At 44.9% G+C, this 13,401-nt stretch overlaps 2 protein-coding genes and 1 long non-coding RNA gene across 4 annotated transcripts; all 3 read left to right on the forward strand.

Annotated features, from left to right (window-relative positions):
• The first annotated feature begins 840 nt into the window (after positions 1 to 840).
• On the forward strand, positions 841 to 6,102 carry LOC129737012 (E3 ubiquitin-protein ligase RBBP6-like). The gene is made up of 3 exons (XM_055723071.1): positions 841 to 1,170; positions 3,402 to 3,501; positions 6,045 to 6,102. The coding sequence occupies exons 1-3, from the start codon at positions 1,005 to 1,007 to the stop codon at positions 6,100 to 6,102; spliced, it is 324 nt and encodes a 107-aa protein (XP_055579046.1). The 5' UTR covers positions 841 to 1,004.
• A 2,705-nt stretch (positions 6,103 to 8,807) lies between these two features.
• On the forward strand, positions 8,808 to 11,098 carry LOC129736967 (E3 ubiquitin-protein ligase RBBP6-like). Its single transcript, XM_055722592.1, has 4 exons — positions 8,808 to 8,825; positions 9,579 to 9,667; positions 9,776 to 9,872; positions 10,712 to 11,098. The coding sequence occupies exons 1-4, from the start codon at positions 8,808 to 8,810 to the stop codon at positions 10,853 to 10,855; spliced, it is 348 nt and encodes a 115-aa protein (XP_055578567.1). The 3' UTR covers positions 10,856 to 11,098.
• A 795-nt stretch (positions 11,099 to 11,893) lies between these two features.
• On the forward strand, positions 11,894 to 13,391 carry LOC129736981 (uncharacterized). Of its 2 annotated transcripts, none has more exons than XR_008734233.1 (3): positions 11,894 to 11,934; positions 12,715 to 12,818; positions 13,268 to 13,391. It is a non-coding gene; the product is annotated as an uncharacterized LOC129736981 (long non-coding RNA). The 2 variants fall into 2 exon arrangements; XR_008734234.1 differs by having other exon boundaries at positions 13,308 to 13,390.
• Positions 13,392 to 13,401: the final 10 nt, after the last annotated feature.

A 13,401-nucleotide genomic window follows, 5' to 3' on the forward strand; every position in this document is an offset into this window, starting at 1 on the left:
TTTTTTCACCTAAGCTAATTTCAGAAACTGCCTCCTTTAACTTAAACATGAAACTCTTCTTCACCTCTTTGTGCACTTGTAGAAAAGCAGGGTGGGGTGGGGGGTGGGGGTGTCTTCAGGAAGTGCCTGCAAAAGAGCCTTTGGGAGATCCTGTCCCTTGACTCACATGTGGGGTAGTGAAGAGTCTGAGAAAGTCATGGGTGTTTTGGTGTTCACCTAAGCAGGTTTTCGTTTTGGTTTTTTTCTTTTTTCTTTTTTATCTTATGTAGCTTATGTCACCAGGTAGTGACAGCCTGGGGATGACAGGAGGGGACAGCAGGCAGTGGCAGTGTGGAGTGTGACCAGAGGGGACTGTAGGCAGGGACAGGCCTGGGGGTTACCGGAGGGGACAGCAGGCAGTGACAGCCTGGGTGGTGACAGGAGGGGACAGCAGGCCATGACAGCCTGGGAGGTGACAGGAGGGGACAGCAGGCCGTGAAAACCTGGGGATGACAGGAGGGGACAGCAGATTGGGACAGCATGGGGGTGACAGGAGGGGACAGCAGGCCATGACAGCCTGCGTGGTGACAGGAGGGGACGGCAGGCAGTGGCAGCATCGAGGGTGACAGGAGGGGACAGCAGGCCGTGACAGCCTGGGGGGTGACAGGGCACGGGGCGGTGACAGGCTGGGGGACAGCAGGGACACCGGCGGCCCAGGCGGGGCTGATGAAGGCCCCTCCCCCAGGGGCGCTGAGTGGCCCCCTGAGCCCCTCTGTCACAATGCGGAGCCGCCTGGGTTGCCATAGCGAGCAGCTTGGCCTGGCAGCGCTGGTGCGAGGAGGGAGCGGAGGCCGAGCCAGGGCCTGTCCCCATCGTCCTCCCACCGGGGCTGCGAGGAGGAGCCGGCGGGCTCAGCCCGCGCTGCTGGCCCCAGCCCCTCGGTGGGCCCTGACCTGCTGTGGGGGCCGCGAGGCCAGCTGCTGCGTGAGGTGCCATCGCGGAGCGGGCACCGCCTGGCCCCGGCCATGTCGTGTGTCCACTACAAGTTCTCCTCCAGGCTGAACTCCGATGTGGTCACCTTTCACGGCCCCCACATCTCCCTGCGCGACCTCAGGCGCCAGATCATGGGCCGCGAGAGGCTGAAGGCGACCCACTGCGACCTGCAGGTCACCAACGCCCAGACCATGGAAGGTGCGTGGGGGCGGCGGGCGCGGGGACCGGGGACCGGCCGGCTGGCGATGGCGCAGGCGGCCAGTGAGGCGGTTGGGCCACGGCCGGCAGCGGTGACTTGTGCTGGGGCCTCAGAGCTGCTCTTCCGTGGTTGTGCGCTGGCAGCTGCCGTCAGGGCTGTGTGCGCAGCCAGGCACAGCAGCGTACGGGGTCCGTGTGCGACACCGCGCGTGGAAGAGGTTTGGTTTCTGGGAACCCTTCTAGCTAAAACGATAAGGGAATGTGGGACAATGCCTTGTCATCACAGACCTGCCAGATTTCTTTGAAAGCCGGCAGAGAAGGCTGAACATGATAGAAAAGGAGTGGGTGGCTAATTTAAAGGGGCAAAAAAAGTGGGTTTGGTGACTGAAATTTGTCTTCAGCTACTTTTACTCCACCGCATTGGAAAAGCGGTGCTTGGCTGCTGCAGAAACTGCTCAGTAGCAACGTTTTGGATCAAGGGTGTATCTGTGAGTGAGAATCTATGCAGACCCTGGAAAGCCATCTTGTAGACGAGTGTTCTGTCTAAAGTATACTTGGCATTTCTTGCTAATACAGCTTCTTTGCTGCACCATGCTACACATTCATTCAGATGCTGTTGAGCATCATTTCTTCATTTCTTTCAAACGGTGCATTTTTGTCGTGGTACTGCGTGTTAAACGGTGTCAGGGCAGTACTGAAGTTTTATGGCAGATCAGTTATGGTGAATATACCTAGAAATGTTATTAGAGAAACCCTAAGTTCTTTTGAATCTGAGAAATGGTGCTTGATTCTCAGAGACGGTAATGGTTTTGTATTACTTAGTGTGCTGTTTCAGTTTGGTAATCTACCGTCTGGCAAAGCTTGCATGTGATTAAAGACTTTGGAATATGACTTGTCAGAAATACAAAGACTTGGAAACCATCTCCATTCCTTAAACATTCAAATTTTATCGGTTGGGGTTTTTTTTCTTTTTTCTTGTGGTTCTGTGACATTCCCACAACAGTCTTGTCTTTACAATGTGTACTCATAGGATTTTTTCCTCTTCCTCTTTGATGTATTAAAACTTAAACAGAATAACATGCCTGCTGCGGTAACTGTAACTTTGGCCCCAGCCTTTCAAGTGGTTGGACCTAAACACGCTGTTTACCTACAGATAGGTAAAGTAGGTTCAGGAGAGTATCTGTGAGCAGACTTAACAGCACGGTGTTAGGGGTCTTGGGGGTGTTACGGGATCGCGTGTCATATACAGCAGTAGAGACAAACATGCAGGTAGAGGCAGACGTACAGGTTGTGACACAGATGCTTACTGGAACTTTTGTAAGGGTGTTTTCCCCGTGAAAATGCAAAAAATCCCCCAGCGGTTGTCAGAGCAAAGCTAAGGAATACATTTCGGTGTCATTTATGTGTATGCCAGATTTTGGGGTTTTATACATAACCGTGACTTTCCGTTTTTATTGGACAGCATCTACGTGCTTAAAGTCACCTTCAGAAGATGAAGGAAAGAACTAGGCCTGGATGCTCTGCCTAAAGGGGGTTCTTGGAGATCCTCCCTGTGGAGATATGGTAGTGGGTTTTATAACTTTGTGCAGGAGTCCTGACTAAATGTTGGCATGATCTTGGAAAGACCCTTCAGTGAACCTTGAGTGAAGATGGCCAACTTGTTCAGAGTTTTCCGAGCCGCGTGATCACGGAAATCTCGTAATAGAAGCAATGCTAATAGAAGCTAAAAGTAAACAGGATTTTACACATCACTGGGGGGAAAAAAAAGAGATGGTGGACTCTTTTTGAAGATGGTGGGAAGGCAAAATGGATGGTTGGGATGTGTTTTAAAAGGTGGGAGGCGGGGTGGGAGTGTCCTCTTCCGTGCTCGCTATTATAGAGACATGTTCTAGGGTTTTGTAAGCTAACAGGAGCAAAAGCAATGAAAGTTAGATCAGGAAAGAGCCTCATGTTTTAGCAGACTCTGCTTTAGTGACTTTAGAGACCATTTTGCTGTTGGCATTGAAACGATTCAAAACAAATGGAAAAGATTTTGCTGCTTGTGTTTGACTATCAGACCTGAAGATTTCTGGAAAGGTACCGTGAGTGTGTGGACATGATAAAAGCATGACGCTGTGTGTAAAATGTTGCTTTTCTATCCGTAAAGCGTTCCCTGAAGTGCTATGTCATGACATATTAATATCACTCTTACGAACTGACTGATGCTTTCTCTGTATTGATGTTGTTTTCAGAATACACAGATGACAATGCCCTGATTCCAAGGCACTCATCGGTAACTGTTAGGAGAGTCCCTGTTAGAGGAGTTAAAGCTACCGGCAAGACAGACCTTGGGTAAGTAGCCATAACGCGTTGTGTTCTTTGGGAGGGGTTTCAGTGTGTTCACCTTCTTTGTGGCTGTTGGTTTACGGAGGCATTCCGGTTGTCTCTTTCTTGTTAAAGCTGCTGTTAAATTGTGTTGTGACAGGGCAGATCTGAATGTATCTGTCCCAAAGCAGACTTAGATTTTTCAGCCCGCTGGGACGTGGCATTCAAAGTCCAACAGTGGTAGCTGTTCAGACGTTTGAATTGGGTTTGTTCTTGGGGTTGGTTTTTCTGAGAGTCAAGTTCTCCATCCTGTTTCCTCTATGCAGAGAGATTCCTTATTTTATGCTTTTGCTTGTATTGCTTTTAGAGTAAACGGAGAGACACATTGCAGTGTGAACTGGTAATTGGTTCCCATCTGCCAGCAGTCCGAGTCCCAGTGTTTGACTGCTTCCTTTGTTTGGGGGCGGGGGGGCAGGGTATTCTTACACCCCAGAGGGGTGGGGGTGGCGGGGCTGCATGCTGTCTCCAGAGGAAAGACTGAGAGTGGCCAGCTGGCAAACCGTGCGAACAAGAAGTTTCATTCTTAAGTGATTCCTATTAGTTTCCTAAAGACAATGCCTGTGTCGGGCAAGAGAAAAAGAGCAACGTCCTAAAGCGTATTGCCTTTTGTGCCAGGACGGTGAAGGAGCAGTTGATCTTTTCCAAACCTGAAGCTCAGAAAGCAGTTGAGCACATTCCCAAATGTTGGTAGTTACCTTTCTAAGTTTGATTTCACCCTAAGCTGCTCTCTGTGCTCCAGGTATTACTGCTGTATTCCTCAGATTTATGGAGGACAGAGATCTGATTACAATTGCAGATATTCAAATGTAAGCCTGACTACAGCATTGTTGCTGGCATCGATGTATTCGTTCAGTCCAGTTCTGTATCAGCTGCATCAGCATGGTTTGAATGGTCATGTTTTCCAGCCTTCTTCAAGACAGACCTCTCCTCCACCATTAGTAGATATTATTGACTTGTGGTTATGCCGTGTCTTTCTAATGTTAGTTCTCAATAAATAAAGTATACCGGCGAGTTACAGCGTGTCTCAAACAAACAGTACAGCAGCATCCTAGTACCCATGAAGCATCTGCAAGCAAACCCCCCTGAATTTATGTGGCTCTCCTGTAAGCTTTGGGCATATTAGTGCTTTCAGGCACTACCAAGAGTTTCTGGATGCCACAGCGCTGTGCTGCTAAGCATGGCCTTGTTTGGGGGGTTAATTTAGATCGGGATGCTTAGTGCTGTCTTGTCAATATAGCCTCCATTTCTGGTTGGATGACACCCTCTCCTGGTTTTGGAATGCTGCCCTAAAATGAGAGGCTAGGTGCCACTAGCATCAAAGATCCAAGAAGCACCTGCACGTGGGGATAAGGGATGAATGCCGCTGCTCTGCTAAAGTTGCAAATGGATCAGGCAGGTCAGCTTTCTATTCCTTCAGCTGGAACCATTGTGGAAACAACTGGTAGAGTTGTTAATGTTTGGGAATGGTGAATGCATGCTGTCATGGTGGAGAGGCCTTCAGGAATGCGTTAGTCACCTTGTAGTATCTTCCTCAAGGCAAGTGGATGAAGAAACCATGGTGTGGTAATCTAAAGCTTTTCCTCGCGCTTCCTCATCTTCAGGAGGTACGTGGCTGTACTTGCGAGCCTGGTGGTGGTGTAGCAGTGGCAGGAAGTATGAGCCTTTCTATTTGTGCAGGACTTGCACAGCAGCCTTTGGGTTGCCTCTGCTCGTGGGACGCTTTGGATGAGGTATGAATTGTTTGTTAACTAGATGGGCGGTTGCATGTTTGATTCATGAGTAGCATGCAGGTACAGACCAATGAGTATGTGGAATCTCGGCAAGGGCTTGTGTGTCATAAGTGTTCCCTAAAATATTGTAGCATGTTCAAGATGATCTTAAAGGAAGTTCTGGTAATCAAGACTTTTTTTCTTATTTTTTTAACACAGGCCTCCTCGATCTCAGAAAATCCTAGGAACTGCTTTCAGGTGATGTTTCTACTGCTATTTGTAGTCACTTTAGGCTAAGTATGGTAGGTACCTGAACACAGTGCTTGGGCTTCCACCAAGAAACACTTTTCTACAGACAACTGTTCTCGTTTTGTCAGAGGAGTGTAGAAACCAAAGTGCTCTATCTGGTACCTATTTGTGGTAGTGGGGCTATACAGATTGCCTGAAGGTGCCTTCGTATTTGGATGGCTGACTATTTAAGAACAGAAAAATGTAGCACAGTCTTCACAGTTTTGGTACTTAGAGAGCAGAAAGAAAATATCTGAGGACTTCTTCTTGCACTGCTGTATTCTGTATCTTAGAGTCATTGGGGGCAAAGAAGGAATGGGATTTTGGGTTTTATTTCAATTGCACTGAATGCACCAGGAGAGCACACTTTATGTATAGAAATAAATTTCCGTATTCATAAGACTACCAGTACACAATGTTTTGATGTTCAGGTTGTATAAACTGTTTTCCCTGCTTTATGTTGGTTACGAGTGCTTTATTTTAAGTTCTGATCATCTTTCTTTCTTCTTCTAGAAATCGAACTGGGCCAGCGAGTAGAACATCAAAAGAGGTATGTAAAAACACAAGCTGAAACTTTTTTCTACATGCTGCACCTAAGTCTAAGAAATGTAGCCTTGTACTAATTTTTTAATATATATAAAAATATATAAAATATATATGTTTTATATATAATATTTATAATATATATATCTCAAACATATTTTCCAGTGAAACATAGTGTATGCTGTAAATCCAATGTATTTGATTCAGCATAGTGAAAACTGAGCAATGCCAACATTTGCGCGGTTCTAATGTGAATAATGGTATTTGTGCCTAGTAACGCATTGCATTTCGTACTGAATAGGCTAGAATATTTCTTGTGTGACTGTGTGTTGTACCGATAATGTATGCTCATTTTTAGAGCTTGTAGGTTCAAGGTTTGCACCACTGAACTTGGTGCCACTCTTCAGTACGCCACCACTTTGAATTTACATTTGGAAAAGGGGCAGCATTTTTCTTCCGGTCAGAAAACACTGTTGTTCTGCTGCTAAGACATGAATAAGTAACTCGAGGAGACACTTGACTAGTAATGGCCTAGATCTCCACTTGGCCCTTGGGGGGTATGCTACGTGCAACGATGCATTTCAAAATAGCCCTCATAGTACAAACATTACTTTGTGGTGGTGGTTGGTTTTCATCTGTAAGTATAACTGCTTGTTCTTCACTAGAATGGAGTGAGGCATTACATGAGCTCTAGGTCACTGGATCTGATCACTTTGTAAGCTCTTAGGATAACTTAATCTAGAAATTCGTGAACTTGGGGTCTAATTAAAGTAAATGAAAGACAGCGCAAAAACTATACTGCATTCATGAATCATACTTGTGTGCATTTAGTAAATGATGAGCTATTAACTGATTAATTTATAAACTGCACTGACAATGTTTCCTGTAGTGACACTTCCTACTCAAATAAACGGAAATAATTTTTTTAGATCCTTTCGAGCTGCAAATGGACAGCTTCCTTAACCCTCCGTCTTTTAAGCAGTTGTGAGCATTTAACAAGGGTCCCCCTCTGAGGTATTCTGAGCAATAGGTTGATCTCAGGAGGGGTTGGTTGCTTTAGTTTCTTCTCATTAACAACGTAGGCATACTTAAGCTGTTTAAGGTTTGGACTTTGTTTTGAACAAGTATAAATTCCACTGGCTTGGAGGTGGCTCTTCCAGTGACACTCAGAGGATATAGCGCAGGCTTTCATACAGCAGTAGGGGTGAACTATTGCTCTGTTTTGATTGTAGAACTTGAGTATGTGTTTAATTTTTCTGAATAGATTGGCGACCCTTCCGCACCTCTTTCTCTGGCCCAGCTTATTAAGGTATGCTTAGATGTACTTGCTTGTGAAATAGTGTTAAAAAGAAAGGGGTGGGTGTGGGTGTGTATCCTTGTATTTTCAAACCTTACACTGTGCTCTCTAGCTGGATAACTGCTGTAATATGAGCAAAACATTAATTGTTAATAATTCAGAGTGTTTCTCCTAACTTTAAAATATTACTTTGATACTATCCTGTAGAGAGTAGTTCCCAGCTTGGGAAGATGGAAGGGGAGCACCTTATTGGCCTCAGTGTAATGCTGCAGTGTTACTCATCTGCAAGACACAAAGAAGCAGCACTTCAGAAGCTGTTTACCATTTTTCATACGTCCCGCTCATTGTTCATTGGAAACTAACACCATTTTTACAGCAGGATTTAATTGGCTGTAAGTCATGGACATTTCTAGGGCCTTTGCAACAGCCGGAACAGACGTGTTTCTGGAACATGGACAATTGCATGGCTGTTTTTGAATTTTTAGTCATTACAGTTACAGATCCATTCTTTGAATGGTGCGGGACTGCTTGAATTGTGGCATACAGATAGAGGACGACGCAACCTAATTTGTTTACGTGCAGACTGTGAAAAGTGTGCAAGTGCACCTAATTGTTGATAGGACTGTGCCAGTGTTTATGCGAGGCACATCAGCAGACGTGACCGCCTGAAAGCATATTTTGTAATGGAACTGCTTGTATTTTGTGCTCAGCAACGTGTAACGTTGTCTGGGGAAACACTAGTGATTGCACTTGGTGAAGAGGCGTAGTGCTAGCCACAGAAGTGATTAAAAGCATAGTCTTTAAAGTTACAAAGACTAGAGAAGGCAGGGCCTAACGCAGAGGAGCTAGTTCTTTCCTCTGAAAATGAAGGCCAGAGCTCATGTCCAAGAGAAAGAAATCCTTCCCACTGGGAACGTCTTCCCTCGCTCGCTGCATTTATTTATTTTCTTAATAAATTTAATTGTGTTAATTAACATTTTGCGGCAGGGTGGGGGTGGGGGTGGAGGTGTGTGCAGAATTAGTTTGGGAAGCAGCCACCAAAAGACATTGGTCTCCCTCAGGGCTGTCCCTTGGTTCTGTAAAGTCATGTGAAATTTACTCTAAAATGTGGAAAACTGTCCAAGCTTTTGAGAAATTCAAAGATTTCAGAAATACGGAGATAGGTAACAAAGCAGCTCCGAACTGTTACCCTAGCCTCTTTAGTGCAGGCTGGCACAGGAGGCAATGTGTAGTAAGAACTTTTCTGCTTTGTTATGACTATGTATTGAATGCCATATTTGAATGGTGGTCTGTTCCTAGAAATGTGTTGTGGGTTTTGGATGTGTTTTGTAAACCATTTGGGTTCAGACAAATCAGTCAAGTGTCTATAAAAGTTCTCTGCAAATGTTACTGGAAATGATTTCATAGATGGAGATCTGGATTATGTTCCTGCGTATATGGAACAGCTAGATGAAGTAACATGTGGAAACTAGTTGGTTGCTTTCGTGAGTGAATGCATGTAAAAAGGAAAACATGAGCAGTTGGTCTGTAGGATAGGTGCTTGAAGTTCCAAATAATTTACAGTCACCCCCTTTGACCCTGCTTGTATCTGGACTAGTGTGTAATAGAAACATTTGAAGAAGTACTGTGTAAAAAAACCCATCTGGCTTCCATAGTTCGAAGATCTAGTTCTGCGTAAGGTTTATATTACAATTTGCGTGTTAAAAGGACAGTGCCAACTGGAAAAAAATTGTAGTTCAGTCACTTCCTATGAAGAAGCGAGTGGCGGTGGGGGAGGGGGCGGAACCGTGCGGTTTGGACTGCCTACAGCACATGATGGTCAGATGTCTGCTGAAAAGAATCTTTTCTCTTGCTGAGGGATTATAGAAAGCTTGATTCCTTTTAATGCTTCTGGGTCTGAAGCTGAATTTCAGCAAGCAAAACCAACTGCCACGACTCTGAAGTTGTGTGTCCTTTTGACACTGCAGAATGTAAATACTGCTACTTGCACACATCTTTCTCAGTTAAATGTACCATGGCTAGCTTCTTTGACTAGTCTGGAGCTTAAAGACCAGCTTCAAAATGCTGGCTGGTGGGCTTTTTTCTACACATAGCTTCAGTCCGCTTGGACAAAACTTGGATTGGCTTCACAAGTCTTTATGTAAGGTACAAAGAGAGCCTATTTGTAGCCTAATGTGTGTGTCAAATAACCATTACCTGTTAAACAGACTGCCAACCTGGCTGAAGCCAATGCTTCCGAAGAGGATAAGATAAAGGCGATGATGATACAGTCCTGCCATGAATACGATCCATCCAAGTAAGTATCAAATGTGACCTTCAAAGGTTATGGAAGAAGTATGGAGATGTTTCTTTTAAGAAGAGAGACACATGCATAGCTTTTCCTTTTTTTCCCCAAACCTTCTAGTTACTTGAGGGAACCCTTGGATCTGCCTCCACCATCATCCAGTTGCTTTTGCTGTGGAAAACCTGGCCACTATGCCAAGAACTGCCCGGTAAATAGGGTAAGATTGGGGCAGGCCTCTGGTGTTACCCAGCTTTTAGGGTTTTTTACCTTGGCATTTATGTGACAAAGACATGAACACTCCCAGTAAGAATTGTTTCTCTCGGGGCGAAATGTTACATGGCAATGTTGCAAAGCCCTCCCAAATTCAAGGGAAACTTGGAATTCTAAATGTGAAACTTTTTTTTTCTCTAGGTCACAGACATTAAAGATGTCCATAGATCTTTCTCAGTGAACTTTCATACATATTTGTATCTATTTCAATAGTACTGGAAATGTTCCTGGTTCTAACTCTTTCTAATGACAGTTCAAAGTTGTTGGTATTTCCTCTAAAAACAAGAGGTTTCTGTCGACCCCGTCTATTGAGTATCTGTCAGTTTTAACTACAGAAGCCTCTGGCTGAATATTCATGCCGTTTAACATCAGTCCCTGAATGTACGTGCAGGAGGGATGAATTCAGCCTTCCTATATAGATGTGAATGTAAGTTTCCATGGGGGCTGATTTGGAGACCCTGAATTAAGCTCTCACACGTTGCCCAGGAGCTTTGGAGGGGGAACAGGTTTGTGCCTCTGCTCTGAGCGGACGGTGAGCAAAGGGCTGTTTCACCCTGAAGGGTCCTGAAGTTAAGCCAAAGAATGACGACTGGGTTCAAAACTCTGCTCAAACCTGTGGTACATCCTGGCTATGCTCGTTGGGGAAAGCAGGAGTTTGAGTCGAGCAGCCATTATGTTAGGTAAAAGGAGGGGATTAAAGGCTTTCGCTGCTTAAAATTATCTCTGAAACGTCATTTTAAGTGTGCGTCTGAAGAGGAGAGATGTCTGCATTTCTGTTCTCAACAGGACAAAAATGTGGAGCCTGTTTGCAGAATTAAAAGGAGCACCGGAATTCCAAGGAGTTTCCTGGTGGAGGTGAAGGATCCCAACACAAAAGGTGCCATGCTGACAAAGGCTGGGAAATACGCAATACCAACTATTAATGCGTAAGTATGGAATTAATCGGACCGACCAAAATGCGAATGAGAGCAACCATGCGTAAATGTCTGAGTGGCAATGCAGCCGAGGTGGCCAGCCTCTAATTACGAGGGAGGAAGCACTACCGTCGTATCTTAACCTTAAAATCTGCAATACTTTCCCATATTGAAATAGAGTAGTCCTACTGTTCATGCCCCGGGAAGCTGGCTGACCTTGGGGTATGCTAAGAACCTGTATTTCTGCAAGGCATTTCAGTAGTGTTTCCAGCTGGCATCATTCTCTCTGAATGCTCATTTTGCTTCTGGTTTATGTTTCAAAGGCTTCTTGCAAAATTTAACAAATAGCCCTTGGACTGAGATTTCCTCCTCCTCTGACTTTTAACAAATCTCATGTGTGAAACGGGCTGAAGTGTTCCTGTTGCTATAAACTAAGAAATTACTGCTGTGTGCTGACAGGAGTGGCTGTTGGAAAGTGCACTCGGTAGCACTTCCCTTTTTCTGTCATGGATCTCCTGTTGTAGAAGCTGTAGCACAGACTTCTTTCATTTACAAAATGAAATTACTTGGGGACGAACTTTACCCTGATCCAGCAATTTGCACTTACCCTCTGGCAAAGGAGAGGTGGGATTCCTTTCCCCTGCTCTCTAGCTGTCAAGCAATTATTTTTCTAGTCTGAGCTCATTTCGTAGTTGATCCAACGGATGGGAGAGTTCTGCAGAAGGAAAAATGTTCCCCCCTCCTTCTTCTTCTGATAGTGTGGCTCTAGAGAAGTCATTTAGCGTAAATGCCTACGTTGTAGAAAGCCAATGTGGAGTGAGAAGACTTCCATCTATTACCTTTGTTTGATAAAATCCAAAGCTTGGAAAATTTTTCCTTTCCCATCTTTCACTTTTTTCTTTTTCCTTCCCCACCTGCCCTCCAGGGAAGCTTATGCTAGAGAGAAAAAGGAAAAGCCACCCTTTTTACCAGAGGAGCCCTCCTCCTCCTCCGCAGACAGGCCTGTTCCAAACGAGTTGTTATGTCCCATTTGTAAAGATCCAGTGACGGACGCAGCGCTTATTCCATGCTGTGGAGCAAGTTATTGTGACGAATGTAAGTGCGTAATGTAATGTAAGGAGTAAACTCCCCTCCCGTGTTTTTTAATCCAAAACACCACATCAGATCTTCTGAAAGCAGGAATAGGAGATCACCTGTGCTACCAGGTCTATTTCATACTTCAGTACGCCCGGAGTAGGAAAGGCCTCTTCTCCGTAATGGGGGGGAAAAAAAAAACCCCAAAGGCCAAAGAGCTTTTTTCCCTTTCTGTGTATCTAGTCAAATCTTCTTCACATGCGGAAGGTCGAGTACGAGAAGAGTGCATAATTGTGCAGGTGAATACAGTATTAGATATGGAATGCACGTAGTTTGTCCACAGCTCTTTCTCTCATACACAACTATAGAGCCAGCTCTGGTGACTGACTCTGGTCCGCCACAAACAGGCAGTCGGGCATTTAATCTACATTCTTTGCCACAGGAGTTGGTTAAACCTTCAAAACTCGAACCGACTCATGGCTTTTTGAGATGTGCTTTGTTCATTAGCCTTGATGTTGGTGGCTTCTTGCTGTACTCGGTAGTAGAAAAAAGACTAGTCCAAACATCAGGACACAGCCCACTCTATGGTCTTCAGCTGTTACAACAGGGAAATGTCAAAACTGTATAGCGATTTGCTGCATACTGGGCATTTTTTACACTAATGAACATTTATAGCTTCATGCTCTCCATTCAAGACCATATCCAGCCATTAATCGTCTGTGTGTTCTTATAATTGATGAGAACCCCAAAGATTTCCCTACTTTGGCTGAAACCTATTTTGACGCTTCTAATTACACACAGGTATTAGAACAGCTTTACTGGAATCGGAGGAACATACTTGCCCGGCGTGTCATCAGACAGGTGTTTCTCCTGACGCTTTAGTTGCCAACAACTTCCTGCGCCAGGTAACGTGGTGACTTTTTCATCAACTGTTTGTAAGGAAAGTCTGTTTGTAAAAAGCTGAAAGGGAGGAAATTATTGACATCTCCTTAAAGAAGGATAAACTGAATAAGGCTGCATTTACTTTTCAAATGCATTGTCTGTTGTTACAGAAGCTGACAACTCTTTAGAGATAATCAGGCAAACTCAGGTCAAACTTTTGTCTAAACATGCTTGCCTGCCTCTCAGATTCGCTGTTAACACTGAAGTCCTTTAACTACAGATACTCTGAGCTACCAGTCCTTAATAGCAGTGTTTCATGTGATGTGTTCCTATCTCTGTGTGCTGCTTTACTCTAGGCTTGATAGCATGTACAGGACTATACAAGTCATTTTACCCTGTGGAGGCTTTTCTTCATCTATTGTCATCATAATCTGACACTTTGATCTTTTTGTCCATGTTCTTCTGCCTCTAGGCTGTGAACAACTTCCACAATGGAACCGGCTACACAACAGGGCTCCATAAGGAGATTCAGCAGCAGCAGCGACAGCCGCCGTCACCGCCTGCACGACCACTTGTGACTGTGACACCTGCTGCTCAGGTGACTGC

Source organism: Falco cherrug, chromosome 10 (assembly GCF_023634085.1).
Source record: "Falco cherrug isolate bFalChe1 chromosome 10, bFalChe1.pri, whole genome shotgun sequence".
NCBI lineage: Eukaryota > Metazoa > Chordata > Aves > Falconiformes > Falconidae > Falco > Falco cherrug.